The sequence below is a fragment of the Astatotilapia calliptera genome, chromosome 10 (assembly GCF_964374335.1).
Source record: "Astatotilapia calliptera chromosome 10, fAstCal68.1, whole genome shotgun sequence".
Taxonomy (NCBI): domain Eukaryota; kingdom Metazoa; phylum Chordata; class Actinopteri; order Cichliformes; family Cichlidae; genus Astatotilapia; species Astatotilapia calliptera.
In genome coordinates, this window is record NC_137431.1 from 19016244 (window position 1) to 19042363 (window position 26120).

Consider the following 26120-nt stretch of genomic DNA (forward strand, 5'->3'; position numbering starts at 1 on the left):
ACCCAAAGTGTAAACTCAAAGTGTAGACTCTACACACTGGGTACTCTTCAAGGGGTATAAAAGAAAATCTCACCAGTCTGTACAAGAGCGAGGTCTAACCAAGTGTGTTAGCTCACATACTGTAATATGTAATTTGCTGGTAATAGAATCACAGTCAGTCTTTCAGTAACAAAGGACAACAATGTTTCATGTCTCATAATAACAATATAACATTTTATAATTGGTGGTGAAAAGTGAGACTATTTAAAATGTAATGTATAAAAATCCTAAAAATAATGTGTGAACATTTTATTGTGAACACAATTGTGCTGGAGTAATACACTTACAAGTAGAAAATATTTTAAATCTAATTTCCAGTGTTTATAACGATGACCAGGAAGCAGGGTTGGAGGCAGTGACTCAGCGGAGGGTGGCCTCCAATTCCTGGTTGAGGCGTTCTGTCTGACCGTTAGTCTGAGGATGGTGTCCTGAGCTCAAACAGGGTTTTGTTCCTAAGGATGTACAAAACGCCCTCCAGACCTGCGACGTGAATTGCGGTCCTCTGTCAGAGACGATCTCAGTGGGTATCCCGTGCAGCCTAAAAACATGGTCAACTAGCAGATTAGCAGTTTCAGTGGATGTGTTTGTCGAGGGCAATGAAGTGAGCTGCCTTGGAAAATCTGTCAATCACAGTGAGGATTGCGGTCTTGCCAGAAGAAACCGGTAGAACAGTAACAAAATCCAAAGAAATATGCAACCAGGGATGCCGTGGAATGGAGAGAGGCTGCAACAACCAAGCCGGGCGTTGCGTGTTAGATTTGCGGTTTCACGTTGCGGGACCCTGGGCGGTAAGAGATCGAGAAGTTAAACCTACTGAAAAACATGGACCAGCGAGCTTGACGTGAATTCAGTCTCTTGGCTGTACGAAGGTAAGTCAAGTTTTTGTGATCAGTCCACACTATGAATGGGTGTTCCGCTCCCTTGAGATAGTGCCGCCACTCCTCTAAGGCCAGTTTCATGGCCAACAGTTCCCTTTCACCCACGTCGTAATTCTGCTCAGCGGTGATAAGCGACAGGGAAAAAAAGGCGCACGGGTGAAGTTTGGACGCCGTGCCAGAGCACTGTGACAATACCGCTCCTACCCCGACGTCAGACGCATCCACCTCAACTATAAATGGCTTCTTGGGGTCGGGGTGAATTAAAATCGGCGCTGAGGTAAACAGTTCCTTTAACTTGGAGAAAGCAGCTCCTGCTTCCGGACCCTAAATGAAAGGGAGCTTTGAAGATGTTAGCTGGGTCAGCAGTGCTGCTACTTGGCTGTAGTTTCTGATGAAGCGGCGGTAAAAGTTTGCGAAGCCCAAGAAACGCTACAGAAGACTCCGGGACGTTGGAATGGGCCATTGCACGACTGCCTGTATTTTAGCCGGGTCTGTCTTCACCTGCCCCCCCAAGGATGTAGCCCAGGAACGAGACGGAAAGGGAGTGGAATTCACATTTCTCCGCCTTAACGTACAGTTTATTCTCCAGCAACCGTTGTCACACGGCTCGGACATGCGTTTGGTGCTCCTCCAGGTTTTTGGAAAAAATCAGGATGTCGTCGAGATAAACGAAGACAAAACGGTCGAGGAAATCTCGCAGTACATCATTCACCAGATTTTGGAAAACCGCTGGGGCATTTGTGAGACCGAAAGGCATCACTAGATATTCAAAGTGCCCCAAGTGAGTGTTAAAGGTGGTTTTCCACTCATTGCCCTCCCTGATTCTGACGAGGTGGTACGCATTTCTGAGGTCTAATTTTGTGAAAATGGAGGCACCATGGACCGTCTCGAAGGCGGAACTGATCAGCGGTAAGGGGTATTTGTTTTTTATCGTTATGTCATTAAGCCTCCTAAAATCGATACAGGGCCGTCCTTCTTACCGGCAAAGAAAAATCCGGCCCCCATGGGTGAAGAGGAGGGTCTGATGATGCCCACGGCCAGAGAATGTACTTTTCCATGGCTGTCTTCTCGGGGCGTGTCAGGTTGTAGAGGCGGCTTGAAGGTAGGGTGGAACCCGGTAACAGGTCTATGGCACAGTTGTAAGGTCTGTGCGGGGGTAGTGATTGAGCTTTGTCTTTGTTAAAAACCTCCCTTAAGTCATGGTATACCAAAGGTATAACAGAAAGGTCTATGTTGGCGCTTTCATCATGTGCGAGCTCGACAATGGCAGACGGCGGGGCTGAGACGAGACAATTGGCATGGCAAAATGGGCTGCAAATTATAACTTTCTGCCCTGCCCAGTGCAGATGAGGGTTATGTAGTTTTAGCCAGGTGAAACCAAGGATAACGGGAGTGCTGGGGGAGTGGAATGTCAAGAAGGGGAGTCTGTCCCTATGGTTGCCTGAGGTGACTATAGTAATAGGTGCGGTGCAGTGAGTGATGTGAGAGAAAACTTGGTTTACTAGTGCTTTAACTGGGATGCTAGAGTCCAACTCAAAAAGGGGAATATTCAGCTGCTTGGCTAATTCTTTATCAATGAGGCTTTGCTCGGCGCCCGAATCGACTAATGCCTGGGACGTGTGGGTCGCAGAACCGAGCAAGAGCGTAACCGGCAACAAAAACGGGGCTTAGAATCAATATTGGTACCACCCACCCGTATCCCCGGACCTACCGGTGGGCGCCCCCTTTTCCTTTCTTGGGACAGGTGGAAATAAAATGCTCAGCGGAGCCACAATAAAAACACGAGCGAGAGCGACAACGCCTCTCCCTCTCTTGCGGGGACAACCGGGATCACCCGATCTGCATGGGTTCTGGTTCCGATTCAGTCCTCTCCACGGCGACTGTGGCCGAAGGCTGAACCGGAAGCGGCGATGGGGAAATGAAAACCGGGGACACACGCCGCACTGGCTGACGGGTACTGGAGTTCCTCTCTCGCTCCCGCAGTCTGTTGTCAATGCGAAGCGTGAGCGAGGCTAACTCCTCGAAAGTGACAGGTTCGACTCGGGACGCTAGCTGATCCTTCATGTGCTCGTTCAGCGACTGCAAATAGACTCCCTGAAGGGCCTTATCGGGCCAGCCGACTGCCGCCGCGGCAGTGCGGAAGTCAATCAAATAATCCGCGATGCTACGGCAGCCCTGACGGAGATTTAACAGCCGCCGAACCGCACTGCCCACCGAGATAGGGTGAGCAAAAGTCTTCTTGAACTCGCCAAGAAAGGCATCATAGCTACAAGACGGCAACGGGTGTACGCTCAGGTATGCCTCGGCCCAATTTAGGGCTTGGTCGCGTAGTTTACCTATTACCGTATTTCCACAACTATAAGGCGCACATAAAAGCCTTAGATTTTCTTTAAAAAGTGCGGCGCGCCCTGTAGTGCAGTGCGCCCTGTGTGTTGTAAGGAGGACGTAGTAGAGAACACCATGAGAACGCTAAAGGGTGAAGTGTGGGCGTTGATCGTATATACCGGGACAATCGCACATACCTGTCTAGAAGGACAGGTATGTGCATTATGCGGAACATCGTTGTTTTAACAACCCTGAAAATGGCAAAGAGACACGCTTATGAAGCACAGTTTAAACTGAAGGCCATCAGCTACGCGGAGGAACATGGAAATCGAGCAGCCGCGAGAGAATTCAAGATTAATGAATCAATGGTTTGCAAGTGGAGGAAGCTGGAAAACAAGCTCCGACAGGTCAAGAAGACGCAGCTGAGTTTCCGCGGACATAAGGCGAGGTGGCCCGAGTTGGAGGAAAGACTCGAGCAGTGGATCATCGAGCAAAGAATGAGTGGGAGAAGCGTTTCGACGGTCACCATTCAACTAAAAGCAGTTTCGCTAGCAGAAGAAATGAAAATTGAACATTTCCGAGGAGGTCCGTCTTGGTGCTTTCGTTTCATGAAACGGTGCCATTTTTCCATCCGGACCAGGACTACGGTAGCGCAGCAACTTCCAGCGGATTATAATGAAAAGCTGGCCATCTTCCGCTCCTACTGCAGCAAACACATCGCCGACAAACACATCCAGCCCAGCCACATCACTAACATGGACGAGGTGCCGCTCACTTTCGACATCCCGGTGAGTCACACTGTGGAGAAGAAGGGGACCAGCACGGTAGCGATACGCACAACGGGGCACGAAAAGTCTTCTTTTACTGTTGTGCTTGGCTGCCATGCTAATGGACAGAAACTGCCGCCTATGGTGATTTTTAAGAGAAAGACTTTGCCTAAAGAGAAGTTTCCAGCAGGAATCATCAAGGCAAATGAAAAGGGCTGGATGGATGACAAAATGATGAAAGACTGGCTGAGGGAGGTGTATGTAAGGAGACCAGGTGGTTTTTTTCCACGCATCACCATCGCTGTTGATCTGTGACTCTATGCGTGCCCATCTCACAGCCGATGTGAAAAAACAAGTGAAACAAATGAACTGTGAGCTTGCTGTCATTCCGGGAGGCCTGACAAAGGAACTCCAACCGCTGGACATCGATGTGAACCGGCCGTTCAAAGTAAGGCTGCGAGCGGCGTGGGAGCGATGGATGACCGATGGAGACCACAGTTTCACTAAGAGTGGAAGGCAGCGCCGGGCGAGTTACGCCACAATTTGCGAATGGATTGTAGATGCTTGGGCTAACATGTCTGCATAAAAATGTGAGTACCTAACTCAGTTTTGCTCCCGCTTCATTTTTAAATACGCACACTTGTATGCTGATGATGATGACGATTACCGGTAATAAAAATGTGAGTACCAAACTCAGTTTTGCTCCCGCTTTATTTTTAAACACTGATACTTGTATGCGCCCTATAATCAGGTGCGCCTTATGTGTGTGTTAAATACAGTAATGGCACACATAACTGAGACTGCACCTTTTAGTACGGTGCGTCTTATGGTTGTGAAAATACGGTATATAGTGTTGAAAACACGCAGTTCTTTGAATCTTTGGGCTGAAGGAAGGACAATACTCGGTGTATAAATGCTCAATCAACAATCATTTATTTGCATACAATTCAACAATAAGAGCATTAGAACGTCCGGACGGGAGAGATGCTACCAGAGGGTCAGGCACATGTCTCAAAATGGTGACGGGTTGCTCAGCTTTTTATAGTCTCTAGTGGCCCCCAGCTAGTCGTAAAAGCCAAAACATCACATTTTTTCTCTGTTACAGCGCCTAAGTTATGACCTCGGCAGTTGTTTCTCTGCTTTCTGTAAGGTGGGGGTGTGGAATGTGGTCTGTCTATCTCCCCTGTCTTTAGACACAGAGTCTCCTGCTTACAACCTTCTCTTCATGATTCAACAATTAAGCATGTCAAGAAAACAGTGTAACACATTCCCAGCAGATCAAGGATACAGAGTGATGCACATTTATCTAATGAACTAATATGTGAATATGTTCTGTTAACTCAAAAGTATAATGAGAACTAAACTACATACAGATCACACACTCTATTTTAAAGGGTATAATATGATCTACAGCAGTATTCTAATTCAACTACTTTGATTACATATATAAGGTAACATATAATAACAGAATAATATCACAATACCCTCTTTTGATCTCTCATTAAAGAGATCACTAATAACAAGAACTTCAGCGTTGCAAGGTCCAGGTTTTCTTGATCCTGAGGCCCTCTGTCCCCTTTTAACGGGTGGACCATATGGGGGATGACCTCTGTGTTCACGCAGTTCAGATGCAAGCAAAGTTAGATTTACAACCATAACAGCAGTTACAGATGACACTCCCATCACTCCCCATTTTCCCACAGCTTTATTTTGGTGCTCCAGTTTTCCACTCCCATTTTAATGCCCCCTTATACCTTTCAAATGTACTTAGACTAGAACCTCTGTCTAAGGAGCTTTTAACCTTTATTTTTATTGCTGCAGCTACCAGTGTCGTCCAGTTGGGTGATTCTCAGCTTCTTTCTTCGACCTCCGGGGTTAGACCACCCTTTAGTCATTGCACAGTTCTGGGGATTATTCCGCCCCGATTTCAAACAAGGATCTGTGTGTTTTGGGTTCACCGGCGTGTCCCCCTTTTTGCCAAGAGCCTCTCGAACCTCGTTGGTCTGGTGTTCCTGGTTTTCGCCAACCCCTTCATGGTTATTGCTGTGTTTGTGGGATCCATCTTCTCCAGGAGCCCAAACGTCATGACACTTGACCCCAGTTGCTGTCTCGGCTGTCCCTACATCTGTCTCTGCTGTGAAGGGTCCTCACATCTCCGTGTCCCCGTCTGGTGTCTGTTCCTTTCTCTGCAAGAGACAGAAAACCAAAACACCTCTCTCCCTAGCCTTGATAATCTAATATTGTTATCCATTGTTGTTCTAATGATTCAAATTTGGTTTAAAATATTATGTTCAGGACCTATTCTAATCATAATCTATGTGTGTGTAAAAGAAATCAAAAATTAGTGAACCCTTTCTAAGTCTAACACATTATAAGCTTAAGTTTTACCATAGCTAAATTATTAAACACAGAAATAACGTCATAAGATGTTCATAAAACCATTGTTTGATGTTCGGACTCAACTCCCCCTTTTTGACACACTCCCATGTGTCAATTCATTGGAGCTAGACAATTAAAAGAGAAGGTTAGTGACATCATATCTCAGAAAGTATCAGAAATTCTTCTCTCGAGTACCGTTGCTCCAGCCTTGTCATCCCTGAGGATCTTCGATCCCGAAAATGTCCCTTCTCCTCATGTAATAAAGTCTGTCATCCTTCCATGCCCTGGTAACTGGTCCATCCAGAGCTGTAACATTTTGAAATGTACATACAACAAGCCAAACCACACCTTGGTCACACCAACCCTTTTCTGCCCCGAAGATGTCCAATGCCATCCTAGTATGGACTGTCAAAAGTGGCTTCAACGCTGACTATCCTGACAATCCATTTTATAACGTTTCCTGGTCAGATTTGCCAATCTCTGCACCAGGGTTGTAATAGTTTTGCAATTTTCATCAGTTTATATTAGTTTTTACCAATTCTTTGCTAGTTTAGTGTAGTTTTTATTTTCTGAAAATCCTTAGTTTCAATTTAGTTTTATTTGTGTTTTGCAAAAATTAAGTGTAACAAAATCCCAGTCCCACCATATCAGTCATGCTCTTCTGGTTATCCTTGGGTGTTGAGACTAATAACTATTAACTCTTGCCGCACCGAGTGGTCCTAATTTTGGTTAAATTTAATTGATAACCCTTTGAAGGCGATTGTTTCACACCTTTATTTAGATGTCCCCGTCCTGTTGTCTCGGGATACATCACGCTGCCTTATCTGGGGTGAGCTGTTTCCTGGGGATGCGGGTTGAGTGGGTGAGCTCTTCAAGGAGGGGGAGTGTGCTCCCCCTGATGAGGTCTTCTAGGTAAGCTAGGTTAACCTTCTTGTGTGGGCTTCTCAAGTGCACTTTAAGGTTAGTGGGACTTTTAGTTTTATAAATGTCCCTCATGTCCCCCTGATGACCCAGTATTTCATTTTTGCACACTGTAGTACACATTTTAGTTTTTGCTTGTAGCTCGCATACTCTACTTGCCACTCCTCTAAGTCCTGATGTTTCTTAGAGAGGGCAACAGTACCTTTAAAATTATATCACACGTGTGGGGGTGTGGCCTTGCCAATTGTTTTGCCCACCTTTTCAAAATGGCTGGCGTGCCCACAAGCACATTTCATGGAAAAAGAAAGGTAAGCTTGATATTTACATTTAAAATGTTTTGTTAAACTCAGATTTTTATTTTATTCTTTTTGCAAGTACCCCTCCTCGGTGGCGAGAAACTGTTGGTGTGGTCAAGTGGGTGCTCTAGAAACAAACGCTCAGGACAGAACAGTTATCAGTCATGTACTTCCTACAAATTTTGCATATGTTTTATTCCATATTGATCCTCTGAGTGTAATGGTACATTTTAATTTGAATTTATCCAAACTAGACACAATATTGTCTTTATTTACTTTGCTCTTGTTCTTTTGCAGTACCACATCCTATCAAATGTCCCTGTCGATTATATTCTACATTTAATAACTTACTATTTCAAGTGAGAACCTAAATCACGTGGACCAATGTTTATTATTGCATATCTCTATTCTGAATGTGGCCAGTCATTCATAGGTATTGTTCAATTTTGGCGATTTTCCTCTATAAAATTTAATTGACTTTTTACAGTGGCCTGCTATGGTTAATAATAACATATTCCAGTCATGAGTGGTATCAAAAGTCTTCTCCACTGTAGCATTTGGCATTCCCATTATATAACATGATACCTTACTCAAAACACAGCTAATATACCACAGTTTTCTTAATGCAAACATCAGTAACTCAAAATCAGCAACCACAGTGTTAAGTCTGCAGTTCATACTTATGTGAAGCTAGAGTCTCCTCCTCCAGTCTCTCTTATCCTCCTGCTCCTGAAAAAACAAAACAAAACAAAGCGAAGCATCCACCCTTCTCTTGTCGGCTGGGTGAATTGTTTATGAATTGTTTATTGGCATTTACTAATCCTAAAGTGGGTGCAGTCATTGTCTCAGTATCAAGTTAGTCAAAACTTTTAGTCGTCAGTCCATCACAGTCCATTCACATGCATACCTCCACACACATTCATACCAGATGTCGCTGATAATGGAGTCTCACGCGCAACCTATTCGAGCATCCATCACCAGCAAGATGACGTCATCATTTTAAAAGGAAAACAATTCCTTCTTGTTTTTTGGGCCGGATTGACTCGGTGCAATCCTTTTAGACTCAGAACTTCTCAGTGTTCCCTATAAGTGAATTTCTCCCAAGCCAATTACAATCATGGAGAAGCACACTTTGCAACTGTTTACAGTAATAATATTTAGCGCTTTAAATTTCAATCTTTCAGGCCTTGTTTAAAGAGCTGATTGTTAAATCATGAACTCACAAAATATCAACATATCACCACCGGTGGATCACACCTCTCAGATGTTTTTTCTCCAGTGCACTGTAACAAAAACGAAAACAGACATAACCAACAAAATACTACTAAAATAACACAAACTAGGGCCCGTTGCAGACATGTCCAAGCATAAAACTATCCCTCTCTCGCTTACGAGAAAGAACACAAGCCAAAGCTCACTGATAAAATCAAGCTAGCGCTAAGCAAAACCAAACAATCAACCAGAAATTCACAGGAACATTTTGCTTCCTGCCGGGACAATATTGTGTGGGAATGAGAAGCTCAGGTGCCGTAACACCTTTTGTTCCTCCTTTAATTAAAACTCAATCACAGAAAATGCCGTACTCCAACCTAAACTTACACTATTAATTCATCATTTTCACTCTGTGCCACTGTTCCTCATCAGGGCTGTGTGAAGCACAGCAAAGAATTCAGTCAAGGCCTTGAGCCATAAACAGACATCACGCACAGACATTGTTTTCATATCCAAACTTTTTAGACCTTATTCCTAAAATCTACATAAATGCCCTCTGGGTGACATATAACACATTCTAAGTAATCAATGGCTCCTCATAATAATTATGCATTGGGATGTTTGTGTGCAGCATTTTGCATATCAGCATAAGCAAAGCATTCTTCATTGCATCAGCGTGTATGTGTGTGTGCGTGTGGATCACTCTTTATTGCACAAGCGTGTGCATGTGTATGTGTGTGCATCACTTCTCAGTGAATCAACATTCCCGTGTGTGTGTGTGTGTGTGTGTGTGTGTGTGTGTGTGTGTGTGTGTGTTTCTCTTCATTCTGAGTCAGTGCATGTAGATGTGTGTGTTTGTGTGGGTGTTTGTGTTCATCACTTTCCTGTTCTGGTGTTCTGGGTAAACCACGGCCTGAAGCATGCCCTGGGGTCCTGCCCCCCCCCCCCCCTCCTTTTCAGTTTGTTTGCGACCATTGCTGCTGCTTCTGCTCAAAATTCAGTCCGTCCTGGTTCTGACCCCAATTGGGGCAGTCCTTTCTCCAGGGTCGATGTTCACCGCAGGTGAAACCTGCCTCTTCTTCTGTGTTTTTGTCCATTCTGAGGTGCCTTCTGTCCTCAGTTACTCCTCTTGTCTCGGTCACGCCCTTTTTCGCCACCCGATCATCCGTGTTGGTCCATCACTGTCCTGCACAGTGTGAATGCAAAGTTATCAAGGTCAGCATTCTTTCGCTCGGCCTTACTTTTCATTCGGGCTTGGCGGGCATCTCGTCACAGCTCTGTCAGCTGACGCAGTCTGGGAATTTTCCCCCGTGTAGTGAAACGGGCCTTAGGTTTAGTGCTCTCCGTCTCGGCTGCATGAGATCACATTCCTGCAGGTCTGTTGACATTCTCAGGTCGTTGTTGTGGGTCCAGCTGTTGCAGCATTTGGTCAGTGTCACGTATGGGGGAGAGCAGGAGTCCAGTCAGCCTCGGCTTTCAGGGCCGGCAAAGCAGCCTGTAATTAAATATGTATAGAAAAACAAAAACAAAACAAAAACAAACAAAAAACAAAAACAAACGAACAGGAAAATGTTGTTGTGTTGGCTGTGTTATTCAGAGGGGAGGCAATGGGGCCAGGCCCTGTGTCAGCCTTCTCTCCCCCTTTTTTTTGTTTTTTGTCTCCCGATATAATCAACTCCTAACCCACCAAGTTGACAGGACAACACCGGTATATGTTAAAATTCTTAAGATCATGTTTAAAAGCCCAAAAATGGAACTTTCTTTCATTCAGTAATCACTTTTATTAATCAATCAACAGAAAACATGTCACAATTTGAATCTTTTAACCACTAAATTTGTTGTGTCTTGCCTGGTTGGTTAGACCAGTGTTCCTTTTTTTTTTTTAGTTAAATTGTTGTCCTGCAACCCAGAGGGTTTCTTTGTCAGTAATGTATAGACTTCATCATTTAAGTATGTTAATTTTTCTTTAACCTTGCTGGAAAATCTTCACGTGTTCATGAGTGTAAGCTGTTTCTTCATTGCGTGTATGTGCATTTGTATAAAAGCAGGTTAATTTTATCTTTTCTCAAACTAGGCGTTACCTTAAAAGGAGCCTTTCTCTCAGATTTCTCTGCTTGTGTGTGTTTTTGTTTCACCTTTTGTTGTGATGCTCCGGACGCCTTCCCAACCTCCACAAGTCCGTTGGCCCCAATTTTATGTGTTAAAACTTCTCTTAATTTCTCCTCTAATTCTCTCCTCACTGCTGTCTGTTTCACAGCTGCTGATTCGTGCTGGGTGTGGTTCCCATTACCTATAATTTTGCTTCGGCCGCTGTGCTTGTGGGGGCAGTTGGTCCAGGTCCGCAGCTTCCTGTATTAACACACTAAGAGATTTATTTTAATTTCATTTTCATCACTTTTAAACCGATAAGCAGGCAACACGCCTACCTTGACAGCGTAAACTGTACGCCAGTCTCCCAACACATTCCTCTCTCTACTCCTCTATAATTCTCCACTGCACACCTCTTACTATCTCTCCTTTTTATTTTTATTACACCACAGAGTAATACACCCAATTATGCCCGTCTATCTCTATGTGGCTCCAAATTCCCTCTTTATTTTAATTTCACACTCGTCAGGGGACAGGCACACAACAATTTCAACCACTGAAACGAGGAATTCAACCTTTTTATATTTCTTTACTAATCTAGACTCAACGTTTGTTCGCAAAATGTGTCTTGTTCTAGTCCGGAATAAATGTGAACCCGTGATTACACGGCCGTTCCAGTGTTATTTCCGTGGCTATGCGGGGGCCCTCACCTCCCCAAGTCACCACCTCGGCACCCGGACGCCGCCGGTCCTGGCCAAGCGTCCCCGGACAGGAGGGTCGCCACTCCTAGGGCAAAGTTCCACAGGTACACTAGGCATCAACCTTTGATCCTAAAATGTGTATTTGCTCTAATGTCCTCCTAATCAAACACATTAACCGTCACTGTCACTGTGTTCACGCTTCACACTCCACACAAAAAACACACTCAGAGCGCGCCTCACTCACACTCTCACTCAGTGCGCGCTTTACCCACAAGACAGCACCCAGAGCGCGCCTCGCAGCTTCACACACACTCTCTCACCCAGAGCGCGCTTTGACACTCACACACAACACTTTTCCTCAGCGGGAATTTTACACAGAAACCTCTGAGCTCAACTATTAGATCTTCTTAAAGCACACTGCACCATAGACCAAAATACCCCTTTCTCTGCGATTATGACCGCCACCACGGGGCAAAGTCGCATCATAAAAGTGATGCTTGCATCCCCGAAGTTATACCTGACATCATAAACCAGGTGTTGCTATTTACTTAAATTTTTACTTTGTATTATGGCCGCAGCCCTTTATACTCGACTGACGCCACAAACCACCGTCAAAACCTCTATCAAATGTACTAAAACTAGCACCAACCACTACTGCACTTCACGGCCGCACCACCGGAACACGCCGTATCATAAACCAAACCTACGGACGTGTTTCGCTCTCGCGTTGCCAGCGTCCAACTGCACCGTGAAGCCAGCATCTGCTTGTCCTTAAATCAACTTCTATTTCATAGCCGGCAAAAGCCAGGACATCACTGACACCATAAACAAAATAAACAAACCTCGACTTCAATGTACTGAACTAATGGCCGCGTCTTCAGAATAAATTCTAACGTATTATTGCTACAGAAGCCAGTATTAGACAAAATTAAATGTGGAAGGTAAAGTGGCTGCACTCTAGTCCAACGTAGTATGTTATTAGTATCTCGGTAGAGGCAGATTACTGCAATCTAGACCAACGTAGTATGTTATTAGTATCTCGGTAGAAGCAGATTACTGCAATCTAGACCAACGTAGTATGTTATTAGTTTCTCGGTAGAAGCAGTTTATTTAACACACTGGAATTCAGCCTCAACTTATGTTGTTAGTATCTTGCGCCAAAAACCAGACACCGACAAATTTACTGTGAAAATACATGTGACTCAGTGAACAGATTAATTTGGAAAGCCCAATATGCACATTTGGTATTTATAATACAACAGGCTGTGCTTACCTTTTTATTTTTGGACCGGTCCTCTGTTCACCTCGCCTCACGATCTCACCAAAGGTCAAATCTGCACCTCCTCAGCACACCAAAGATCCGGGTCACACGGCACCAAGTTGTTGAAAACACGCAGTTCTTTGAATCTTTGGGCTGAAGGAAGGACAATACTCGGTGTATAAATGCTCAATCAACAATCATTTATTTGCATACAATTCAACAATAAGAGCATTAGAACGTCCGGACGGGAGAGATGCTACCAGAGGGTCAGGCACATGTCTCAAAATGGTGACGGGTTGCTCAGCTTTTTATAGTCTCTAGTGGCCCCCAGCTAGTCGTAAAAGCCAAAACATCACATTTTTTCTCTGTTACAGCGCCTAAGTTATGACCTCGGCAGTTGTTTCTCTGCTTTCTGTAAGGTGGGGGTGTGGAATGTGGTCTGTCTATCTCCCCTGTCTTTAGACACAGAGTCTCCTGCTTACAACCTTCTCTTCATGATTCAACAATTAAGCATGTCAAGAAAACAGTGTAACACATTCCCAGCAGATCAAGGATACAGAGTGATGCACATTTATCTAATGAACTAATATGTGAATATGTTCTGTTAACTCAAAAGTATAATGAGAACTAAACTACATACAGATCACACACTCTATTTTAAAGGGTATAATATGATCTACAGCAGTATTCTAATTCAACTACTTTGATTACATATATAAGGTAACATATAATAACAGAATAATATCACAATAGGAAACTCGAACTGTGTCTAAAACGAAAGAGCGGGGCGAACGCCCGAACGCCAGCTCACACTGTAAAAGAAAACCGCTACAGGCCCCCGGGTCACCTGCGCACGGCTCCGGCTCCGGGGAAGCTGCGTCGCGGAACAGGTAAGCTCGCTGGGGCTCGGGATCTGCCACGGGCTGAGGTGAACTACTGGCGGCGGGTTCTGACTCCGCCGAGGGTTGAAGGGACTGGATGTCGGATTGCATTTTAACCTGCTCGTCTGTAAGCGTGTGTACTTGGGCTAGGAGATACTGCAGCGTCTGTTCGTGACTACCGATGATAGCCCCCTGCTTACTTATCGCTACACGGGTTGGGTCTGCTGTGTCCATAAAACTGTCCTGAGTATACTGTCACGGCCGAACGGCGCGAGGTAACAGAGATGGACACAAGTGCAGAAACCAAACCGGAAGCGAGACGGTAAGTGAACAGAAGGTTTATTTCCCCCCACAGTTAAACACCAGCAAAACAACACGACGCCACCACACTAGAGGCGCGCAGAAAAACTAAGTTAACTAAGGGTGACCTAGACAACTCTAGGGTGCAGCTGAACAGCTGAGGCAGTGGAGAGGTGGAAACTGGGCTATGAAGTGGCCGGGGCACTGTAATGAGAGGAGAGGGCACAGTCAACGGGATCCAGCAGACAATCGGCAATCCTGGTGGATGAGGTGGAGGCGAGACCTCCACTCCAGGAGCTACCTCTGAGGACAAGAAAAACAGGTAAGTCGTCACACGGGTTCTGGACAAAGCAATCACACTCCACTTGACTAACATGGGGATAGCAGATACTCAGACGATGAACGGTTGAGTGCGCAGGTCTTATATGCTGCCGGAATAATTGCCCACAGGTGGTCAGCCAGGGAGGAGCAACCAATCTCTGCCTAAAGGAGGAGGAGCCGCTGTTGGAGACCTGCAGGTAACCACCCAGACCATGACAAATCTGAACCCATCTTATCTTAAAGGCCTCATGGTACCATATCATAGAATGGGAGTGGGTGACCTTGATATCCACCCTTAAAAGTCCTGGGCTTCTGGGGGGGTTCCTGAGATGCACTATTTCTTTTTCCTCATCTTTTTTGACTGACTGTTTATACACAACTTTGCATTTAATCATTGGTTATTATTAATCTTTGGCTTGCTTCTACAGTCTGGTTTTGTCTACTGTTCCTCTGCTCACCTCCAGCCAGTCGCAGCAGATGGCTGACCTTCCCTTCTGTCTGAGGATTTTTTCCTGTTAAAAGGGAGTTTTTCCTTCCCACTTCCCAATAATGGTGTATCACTTCAGCCTAGTGAAAGAACTACTGCTTCGAAGATGCCTACCTGTTCATCAGAGGTTTCACGCTTGAGCTTGTTGGAGGCATTTGCTGTCCCAGAATATCCAGGGTGTGGCTCACCCTGGATATTCTGTCTCTGCACATCTCACCGCCTGCAGAGACTGCTCCCCAACTGCAGCAATTGATACTGTCTCTCCACATTCCTCCACAAATGTGAGTGAAATTGACTTGGGCCCAACTTTAACCCAGCTTTACTTTGTTTTTTGAAAGGTTCCAGCAATAAAGATGACTTTTGAGTTTAGTTCTGCATCCAAGTCCTGCATTAGGGCCCATACACTGCCTGCCACACAGAGTCATTGTGACAAGTAGTGCAACAGCATTGCTACATAGAGCAAGAGTCCAGGTTTTAAACTGTTCTGGCAGTTCAGACCTCTCACTTTGTAACATATTGGCACAGTATAAATTTTGAATTATTGAAAAATGCTGAACATTTAAAAACCTATATCAAACAACAAAGGAAAAAAGCAACATGTGAAACTACCTCCCACCACCCACCCAGCTCACCCCCACTGATAACACACACACACACACACACACACACACACACACACACACACACACACACACACACACACACACACACACACACACACACACACACACACACACACACCAGCTATCAAACCAGAGTAGCTATTGGTTTGATAAATATAAACACTGAGGGGACCAGCTAGAACTTCATCATCTGGGGTACTCCAGTTTGCATAACAGAATCATGATGTGCAGTACTGCTGTCTGCATTATCACAGCTTAGGCAATATAAGACTCTAAGATTTTTTGCCAATGGATCTTTTCAACTCTGCACTTGGAAAAAATATCACTTTTTTGCGTCCTGCATTTTTCATTATAAGTGGATTTATTGGCATTCCTAATATAAAATATTATTATGCCTTTCTGTTTTTTGTTTATATTATTTCTGTCCTGGCAAACACAGCTGTCATGGCCGCAATATATTTGGATCACAATCTAAGAACACCGAAATATATTGCAGTTTTCAATCTTGCATTGGTTGATCTGTTAGGTAACTCTGCCATGGTGCCAAAGATTCTCGATATCTTTTTGTTTAATCACCCTCACATTTCCTATAATGACTGCTTGACATTCCTGTTTTTCTGCTATGTATTCCTTTCAATGCAAGCTCTAAATCTGGTTGCACTGTCATATGACAGAGCTATGGCGATTGTTTACCCACTGCATTATCAACTGAAGGTGACTCACAAGTTCATGTTCTGTTTAATTGCCTCTTTCTGGGTGTTTGTCATTATTGTTATACTTATTGCAACTGGCCTTCTTACAAGGCTTTCCCTCTGTGAGTCAGTCGTTATTAAAAGCTTTTTTTGTGACCATGGTCAGATATACCGGCTTGCATGCAATGATTATACACCCAGCGATATAACTGCTTGGATTTTGCCAGCTCTTATTCTTTGGCTTCCTCTTTTGTTTGTTTTGTTGAGTTATCTGAGTATAGGCTATGCTTTAGCTAAGGTAGCCACAGTTCGAGAAAGAATGAAGGGCTTTAAAACCTGCACAGCTCATCTTTCATTAGTGGCAATCTATTTCCTCCCAATATTAATCACTCTACGTTTAAACATAGAGCCAAATGCCAGAATCATAAACCTGTCTCTGACATCAGTCTTTCCTCCAATGCTGAACCCTATCATATATGTTCTTCAGACACAAGAAATCAAAGAATCTCTAAAAAAGTTAAAGGGAAGAATCACAACACACTACAAAAATAGAAAAGTCAAATTTAAAAAGTAAGAATAAATTTGGCATAAATATGTCTACCCCTTGGTTTATTTAAGGAATGCATATAAAATAAAATAAAAATGTTCAAGTATGTTTAAGTACTTCCAAATCGAACTCAAATTACAAATGTCACACTTCACGGGGCAGTGTGTGATTGATTTGAAAACACATCCTGTAGCAAAGATTTGTGATTTGTAATTTTTTAAGCAACTGTAATTGTTACTGTTAGGACCAACACAGAGAGACATACAGATACTTATTCACAACTATGGTCAGTTTATGAACGTGAAAGCTTAGTAGTTTATCATAAATAAAATAAAATAAAATAAACCCTGTTGACAAGTCATGCACAAACAGGGAAAGCATGGAAAGGTGAAAGATTAGATTCAAAGCAGGGACCTTTATGCTGTGAGGTGATAGTGATAACTAATCACATTTATCTTTAGCCAAATGTAAGGGTTGCCTTTCTGAGAAATATGCATTGCAGCATGACATATGCTTGTTCTTGTTTTTTTTTTTTCAAAGTGAGATTCAGTAAAGCTACTATATAACTACAGAAATACATTTTAATGACTGTTTAAATAGATAATTTTCTGCTATGAGAATATGTCAGGAAGCCTTCCAACTTCTCTTTCTTCCAGCTTCTATGTGGATATGGGCCGCCTTTGATTAGTGTTTCAAAGAATGTCCAACCAAAATGTAAATATAATGTAAAGGACTGACTAAACTGGTAGAAACCCAGGAATGTTATTTTTTGTGGCAAATAAACTGAATCATTGTGTAGTGACCCGATTGAGTAAATTCTACTTATAACAATATAATCACATGGTTTGATTACAGAGGGAACACAGGGCTAATAAAAGTGAAAGACCATGTGGTTAAGTTGAGACTATGAGTCGTACTCTTTATATTTATGAGAAAATTCATATTCACTCACTAATAAATTAAAAACATTGGTGAAAAAAAGTTTAAAAAGCACAGGAGAAATCAGCAGTACTGAACAGGCCAATTGCTATCCGGTAATCAGATTACACTGTAGGGTTTCTGAGTGATTTGCAGTTAGTAGTAGCTATGATGTTAGTTTTCCCGCTAAAGCATAAATCCCCAGTAACAAACCACCCAAAGTGTAAACTCAAAGTGTAGACTCTACATACTGGGTACTCTTCAAGGGGTGGAAAAGAAAATCTCGCCAGTCTGTACAAGAGCGAGGTCTAACCAAGTGTGTTAGCTCACATACTATAATATGTAATTTGCTGGTAATAGAATCACAGTCAGTCTTCCAGTAACAAATGACAAAGAAACATATGCAAAGGAAACAATAATCCTGGGAGACTACTTACAGAACAATGCCTAAACATATCAGGTCAATGGACAGAAGGTTGTAACTCATACAAAACACTTGCACTAAGAACACTTGAGTACAACACATGCTGTACTCACTAATTGTACTCACTCTACCTGCTGAATTGAATCATGTTATATGTACTAGTGTCCTTAAAGCTGGATGTGAGTGATAGTGAGCAGGCTCAGGGTCGCTATTGCGGGGATCCAGTATTCTTGGAGTTCTTGGTAAGCTGGTGAAAGTCACCCCACTTCGGGGCTCCATTATCATACTGGGGGACTTTTCTTGGTCAATAACAGTGGGGTGATTGGGAGGAATGTCCTACACCCAGTCTGAACATGAACATACTGTCCATGACAAACAACATGGTTAAATATAAATGTGTCTATACCTGTAAGTGCACATATGCAAGGGTGCCCTAACTAAAAAATAAATAAAAATAAATAAGTAAATGGAAGCGTACAATTATTCATTTTCTGTGCTGCTGTCACTCTCACCTGGATGATACTGGTGGCATAGCGAGAAACATGTTTTAAAAAAAAAATAATAATAATTTTCAGTACCCTATACCACCCAGCAATTTCTGCTAAGTCTCATGGTCCTGAGCCTGCCGACTCAGTGTTTTGTGTTTCCTTATGCTTTTGTTGTATGTATTCTGTTGTGAATTGCCATTTGTTAGGTTTCTGTTCTTTGCCTGCCTGCTCCCATTTCTCTGTGTTCCCTCCGTCTGTCCATGGTGTCACACTGTCTGCTTGTGAATCTGCCTGTTTAGTTCTTTGTCTTGTCTGGTTCTGTGTCTGTGAGTTTCCTGTTTTATTGTGAAGGTCTCCGTCTCATGTGAGTGTGTTCAGTTTACGTTTCCCCTGTCCCGTCAGCTCTGATTTCTCCCAGCTGTGTTGCCCTCCTGTCTCTCATTCCCCGATTACTGGTGTGTGTATTTAAGCCCTGTGTGTTCTCCTGCCTGTTGCCGGTTTGTCTATGTTACTCCGTGTCAGTCTGCGTTACTCTGTGTTCCTCGGTGTCCTGCTCTTCGTCTGCCTCTCTCTGCCTCTCATCCCTTTGTCGTATGCTCCCATTTCTGTTATTTTAGTTCTCCCACTTTAGGTGTCTTCAGTTATTTTGTCATGCCCCACTGCTCGTTTGCCACTACACCACCTTGTAAATAAACTTCACTAGCATCTTCATCCACTGCTTGCATCTTGGGTCCTCCTTCCTCCACACCACACGGCTCGCCTCCTCAGCCGTGACACTAAGTGAGACTTGCAGTATAACAGTGGAATATGCCACCTGCAGAAATCTTCTGATGACAATAGTGGTTGGGCGCATTAGGGGTGGAAAGGAGTTTGAGTACAGGGAGCTGGTGAGGAAGTTTGTAGAATGGTCCGAAAGAAACACTTATTTCTGAATTTCTGCAAGACAAAAGAGATGGTGGTTGACTTCTGGAGGAAAAAAAACTGTGAGTTGGCCCATCACAACATCTGCTCCACTCCAAACTTCCAAGGCAGTGCACAACATCTATCTATCTTTCCATTCCATTCCAGCCATCCATCCTCTTCTGTTGTGAAGTTTGCGGACGACACTACAGTGGTGGGTCTGATCACCAACGGTGATGAGACGGCTTACAGGGAGGAGGTCAGCGCCCTGACCCACTGGTGTCAAGACAACCATCTCACCCTCAACGTCGCAAAGACAAAGGAGTTGATAGTGGACTTCCGGAGGTGCAGAGAAGTACACACCCCCATCACCATCAACGGCGCTGCTGTGGAGAGAGTGAGCAGCTTCCGGTTCCTTGGTGTACATCTGGCTGAGGATCTTACGTGGTCAGTACACATAAACAAAACAGTGAAGAAGGCGCAGCAGCGCCTCTTCTTTCTCAGGAGACTGAAAAGATTTGGCATGAGCCCCCGCATCCTCAGGACCTTCTATCACTGTGCCATGGAGAGCATCCTCACTGGATGCATCACCACCTGGTATGGCAACAGCACCGCCTACAACCGCAAAGCTCTCCAGCGAGTAGTGCGGTGCTCTGAACGGATAATTGGAGGTGAGCTTCCCTCCCTCCAAGACATCTACAGGAAGCGGTGCCTGAGGAAAGCGGGGAGGATCATCAAGGACTCCAGTCACCCCAGCCATAAACTGTTCAGACTACTTCCATCAGGAAGGAGGTTCTGCAGCATCCGGTCCTGTACCAGCAGACTGAGAGACAGCTTTTTCCATCAGGCCATCAGACTGCTGAACACATCATAGACACCTCACCTTCACTACTGGAACTTCAACATTATGCACTACATACTGTACAGTAATGCCACTGTTTTGCACATGTCTCACTCTGTATATTTTTATATATTTTATTTATTGACTCTATTTAATTTGTAAAATATGTGTATACACACACACACACACACACACACACACGTAGAAAAACATTTAGTATACCCATCCAGAAATTTTTTTTTTTTGCATATACTATTATATATTGTACATATATTTATTAGTTTCAGATGTAGCCATTCTTGTATTTTGCTTGTTTACATTATTGTATTTTGCACAACTCTGTTGCTTGTGAAGCTCGCACACAAGAATTTCACTCGCATGTGCTGTACCAATGTACCTGCACATGTGATGTGACAATAAAAAAAAAAAAAGTGAAAAAGTTTCATGAAAAAATACATTACCTTTGATGAGTCTTTTAACACATGTTAGCGTTTACCATTATTGACTGACTTCTATTAACTAAATTTGCTACTTACGAGCTTATTGACACAAAATAACAGTGCCCAACAGCAAGCTTGGCAGGACAGCAAAGCCGGTATTTGATAATCTTAGATTAATGTCAGGAGTAGAAAAAGGGCACACATTTTCACAAAGTACCCTTTCCAGCTTTTTAATTAATCCAAAACAACATGATTTTGAGTTGTATTGTCAGTCTGAGGTTGACCAAAAATTCGGGATAGTAAGATGGCAGTCAGAAAATATTAACCATTATGTAATATTCCTATTAGTTAAATTGTCTGCACAAAGCTGTAACCATATGGTTTGATGTCATAGGGGAATGCCAAGTGACTATAAGGGACAGAACACAAACGTGCTCTGCTTCCATTTGGAGCCAGTCTTAACTAAAGAAGGTTTGCTGAAACATAAAATAAAGGACATTAACTTTAACCTTCAACATTAAAAAAAAATTATTCAAATGGAATTTTTAAATTCAGCTGTTGGGAAAAACATCACATTTGTGAAACCTGCATATTTCATAATAAGTGCATTTAATGGCATAGCTAATATTAGGTATTACTTTGTCTTTCTGTGCTTTATCTACATTTTTTCAGTGGTGGGAAACACACTACTGATGATTGTCATAATTTTGGATCATACATTGAGAGGTCCAAAACATATTGGAGTTGTGAACTTTGCATTTACAGACCTGTTAAGTAGCTCTGCTTTGATGCCAAAGCTTGTTGACATTTTTCTGTTTAACCATCACCATATCTCCTACAATGACTGCTTGGCATTCATGTTTTTCTGCTTGACTTTTTTTGCAGCACAGGCTTTTAATCTGGTTGTGTTGTCCTTTGACAGAGTCCTGGCTATCATGTACCCGCTGCACTACCAAATGAGAATCAGCCACAAGCTCATTTTATCTTTGATCGCTTTTTTCTGGCTTCTTGCAATTACTATCATACTCACTGCAGTTGGTCTTCTCACAAGACTTTCTTTCTGTGACTCTGTGGTTATTCAGAGCTTTTTCTGTGATCATGGACCTGTGTATCGGCTTGGCTGCAATGATCTTACTCCAAATCGTGTAATTGCTCATTTGGCATCAGTTCTTGTTCTTTGGGTTCCACTGGCATTTATCGTGGGAAGTTACTGCTGTATTGGTTATTCTTTGTCAAAAACTGTTACATGTAGGGAAAGACTAAAGGCTTTAAAAACCTGCACAAGTCACCTTTCATTAGTGGCAATTTATTTCCTCCCTGCACTATTTATCTTTACCTTTGGGAGTACAATACTTCCAAATGCAAGGACTGTAAGTCTATCTTTGGCCACTGTCATGCCTTTGACTTTAAATCCAATAATCTATGGTCTTCAGACACAGGAAATCAAAGAATCGTTGAAGAAGTTATTAAAAGTTAAAATGCAATTTAAAATTTCTGCAAAGAAATAAACAGCATTCAGATTTGAACTTTAGCAGTACCCAATCATCCTTTGTGGGGGGTTTTAAAAAGCTGAAAACATAGAAAATTTCATGTAAAATAATCCAAAATATGGCAAACAAAACAATGTTTCATGTCTCATAATAATAATATAACATTTTATAATTGGTGTTGAAAAGTGAGACTATTTAAAATGTAATGTATAAAAATCCTAAAAACAATATGTGAACATGTTATTGTGAACACAATTGTGCTGGAGTACATTTACAAGTAGAAAATATGTAAAATCTAATTTCCAGTGTTTATGTCATATTCAGTGGTACAATGCCACAATTTATGCTATAATTTTTTGCTCTTAAAACATCACGTATACGGCTATTGTGTGTGTTTTTGTGAAAGACTGTAATGTAATAGTGTATTTGATGCTGGTCAATGAACATTACAAAGCATAATTATTAATTTTAATCATTTCTTTACATTCTCATTTGACATTCTATGTGAAAACAGATTTAAGAGATCAAATTAGTTTCCAATATGTCTAGGGATGGGAATTGCTACAAATTTACTGATTTGAATCCCATTTTCAAAGTCAATTATCAATTTGATTTCTTGCGGTGTGTTCACACCGAACGCGGTAGACGCGACCAGAGTGTCAGGTTTACATGTAAAGTCAATCGAGAAGCGCGATGCCGCGCGACTGGGGGTCCCGCGAAAATTCAGAAGCAGATTTGCGTCACGAAAACGCATCAGTTGCGCGTCCAAGTAGCGCGAGTGACGCGCGAATAAAAATATGCACGTCAGTTTGTGTGGTGCATTTTGTGCATTCGCGCGTATCGCGTCAACCGCTCGAGTTGGAAAAATCTGAACTCCAGCGTCAAGTCGCGCCGCAACAACCAATCAGGAGCCTGGTGACGTGATGCTCTGACCTAGTTCAGAGGGGCAGATCCAGCCAAAGCCCTTCATTCTTCATTCAATATGGAGGAAAGGCTAATCAACGCCATAGCAAACCACCCGGAGCTGTACGACACCAGCTGCTTTCTGTACCGAGACAGGAATAAAAAGGACCGAGCTTGGTGGAAGATATGTGAAGAGATCGGGCAACCTGGTAAGTTCATTCATTTCTCTTTTGAAATTTTTGACTGACCCAGGGAAGCCGCACAAAAGCTAGCAAGCCCACCTACTGTCCTGCTATTTTCCCACTGATGTACAAATACCTTTCCGGTAACAAGATAATGTGTTTAATTAGAGGAAACCCGCAGGAGAAAGAAGAGGAGTGGGTCTGCAGCAGGATCGGGGAGGAGATGGAAGTTTTTTGCGGTCATGGGGTTTCTGGACTCCTTCCTCACCCCGCGGGAGACTAGCAGCAATATGGTGGGGACCGCGGAGAACTTCCCCCCCCGAGGATCAGGGACAGCCCGAAGAGGCAGCAGGGGAGACCCAGTCAGAAGGTATGTTTACAATGAATTAATGTAGGCAGTTAATTTATGCATGTTGTCATATAGAAATATATGTTATTGTTTATTAATAAACAGTATACAGTGGTCCCACTGTTCATCCTTCACTGCCTCGCTTTTTCGCAGATTTTGTTATTGTACTGTACAACTTTCAACAATGCGTATTGCATCCTGCAGTAGGGATGGGTATCGAAAACTGGTTCTTGTTGAGAACCAGTTCCCACTGTTTCAGTTCCTTGGAATTGTTTGACATTTTTGCAAACAATTCCCTTATCGATTCCAGTTTCCCCGAATGACGTCACCACGTTGCGGAGCGTCATTTACCTGGCAGGAAACATGGCGGCTCAAACGCTCAAAAGTTTGGTTATACTTTACCAGAACGGATGACAACAGGGCAACTTGCAATACTTGCAAAGTAGATATTTCATTTAAGGGAGGAAACACTACGAATATGCAAAAGCATTTGCTCACAAAACACACGATGACCTTAAATGAATGTCATGTTTTTAATTCCGCTCCAGACTCGTGAATCTCAACCCAGCAGCAGCGGTAACGTTTGCACGTCTTCTCCCGTTAATTCGGCAGGTAAATAATCAACTAACAGTGCATATTATGTTAGCGCGATCTGCCTTATTACAAAACCTGCTATTACTGTGCATTTAGGTGACCATGATGAGAGAGACAGACAGAGTCTGGCTGGCTCAGATGCTGCCAGTTCTCGCTGCAGTCTACTAGAGCTGGGCGATAAAACGATAACGATATGTATCGCGATATAACTTTTACTCGATAGAGAAATTAAGCTATCGCGATAGACCTCGCCGCTCTTGTCCTCTTAAAAAAAAAAAAAAAAAAAAAAAGGTCAGCCAATCCAAATTCAGTAGCGCAGAGCCGAACCAATCACAGCCGCAGCGTCACGTCGCGTGACTTGTTACGTACAGCACAAGTGCCAAGCCGCACGTGTGTTTGTTTGGGAAGCAGCCAGCGGGTAATGGAGCCAGCGCGTAATGGAGGAAATGAGTGTGCCGACTAGAAAAATCAACCGAGCGTGACCGAAGAGAAAACAGATGATGGTTCCAATGTCGAACGGAAGAGCCATAGAAGTTCCGTAGTGTGAAGGTATTTCGGCTATTTCAAGTCTGACAAAAAACAGAGTAGCGTGCACTGTAAATTGTGCCGAAAGCAAGTCTGGAAATACAATAAACTGGTGCATGCGTCACACTGTGCGCCACGTTATTGTTTCGGTGAAATGAATTTCTACAATACTGTTACTGTTAATTCTACTCTCTGCAGTGTTTAAATGCTTACATATACACACAGTTACTGTCCCTCCACACATACGACTCGGTTCTGCTTCTATGCCCCAGCTTTGTTTACTTTTTCCCACGAGGCTTCTAGACTTCTGATTGGCCAACATTTCTGCACGGTTAGGAATCTAGCTCCACCTGCTGCTTTGGCATGTTCATAGCAGCGTTTTCCTTCATTTCTGCCTTTATGTGTGGACGGGATTATTTTTTAAAACGAAAACGGAAAATCTCCGTTTTCAAAAATACCCGTGTCTGTGTGGACGTAGCCTCAGTCTCTGACTGGAAGCGCTAATTCGTCATTCGGCTTTTGTCAGACTAAAGTAACTGTTAAAACTGTTTGAAAAGCTCAGCTATACAACAAGGAGAGATTGAGAATTTCCTTTTAGTTCTCAGTTTATTTGATATTGACAAAAGTTAGTCAGTTTTGTCTGTTCTTCTGTAAAACAAACTAAGATTTATTTTTAGAATTAATATTTTGTTTCTAAGTGGAATTGACAATTTAGTCTGTTTCGTTTGTTCCATTTTGAAACTTAAACGCTTTAGCGGCTGCCTTTTGTGTAGTTTGCAATATTTGCCTTTATTTATCTGAAAAAGTCTCATGTTCCTTAAGTACATCTACCCTGTTGAACTTATTATGGGAAATAAATATTTAAATAAAAACAAGCTGCTGATTATTTCACATTTTACTTGTGAGCAACGGCACATTTAAATCTTACAAATATAGTTATTTGGCTTATATCGTGATAGATATCGTTATCGCCTGAAATGAAAAAAACATATCGTGATATGAAAAAATCTCATATCGCCCAGCTCTACAGTCTACCGGTAGCGTCTCCTTTCAGGCCAGGATAGACGAATGTCACCGAGCAGTCACTAAGTTTGTGGTAAAAGGCTTGCACCCATTTGCCACAGCAGATGCCCCCAATTTTCGGTAAGTGAATGTGTTTAATTGTAGGCAGGGACATTACTGGATATTCCTGTGTAATTGCTACAGAATAATTTATGTTATACTTTGTTATTGCTACAGAAGAATATTCATTTTATTATTTTACATTTACAATTTTTTTTCAGAATCAGAATCAGAAAGGGTTTTATTGCCAAATGTTGAGCAGGTTTACAACATTAGGAAATTGCTG

The 26120-nt window shown here is 42.9% G+C and overlaps 2 protein-coding genes and 1 long non-coding RNA gene across 3 annotated transcripts; 2 read left to right on the top strand and 1 right to left on the bottom strand.

The window, feature by feature from the left end:
• Positions 1 to 4921: 4921 nt before the first annotated feature.
• LOC145431573 (uncharacterized) lies at positions 4922 to 9758 on the bottom strand. Its single transcript, XR_013911921.1, has 2 exons — positions 8286 to 9758; positions 4922 to 6513 (listed from the first exon to the last, which is right to left on the bottom strand). It is a non-coding gene; the product is annotated as an uncharacterized LOC145431573 (long non-coding RNA).
• A 5895-nt stretch (positions 9759 to 15653) lies between these two features.
• Positions 15654 to 16745, top strand: LOC113030950 (olfactory receptor 1500-like). The gene has a single exon (XM_026182761.2). It carries the CDS (start codon positions 15768 to 15770, stop codon positions 16743 to 16745), a length of 978 nt encoding a protein of 325 aa, XP_026038546.2. The 5' UTR covers positions 15654 to 15767.
• A 4520-nt stretch (positions 16746 to 21265) lies between these two features.
• Positions 21266 to 22237, top strand: LOC113031094 (olfactory receptor 1500-like). The gene has a single exon (XM_080307621.1). The coding sequence runs from the start codon at positions 21266 to 21268 to the stop codon at positions 22235 to 22237; it is 972 nt and encodes a 323-aa protein (XP_080163747.1).
• Positions 22238 to 26120: the final 3883 nt, after the last annotated feature.

Coding starts and splice junctions, on each gene's coding strand:
- LOC113030950 (XM_026182761.2), top strand. CDS start 15,768: ATGGATCTTTTCAACTCTGCACTTGGAAAAAATATCACTTTTTTGCGT.
- LOC113031094 (XM_080307621.1), top strand. CDS start 21,266: ATGGAATTTTTAAATTCAGCTGTTGGGAAAAACATCACATTTGTGAAA.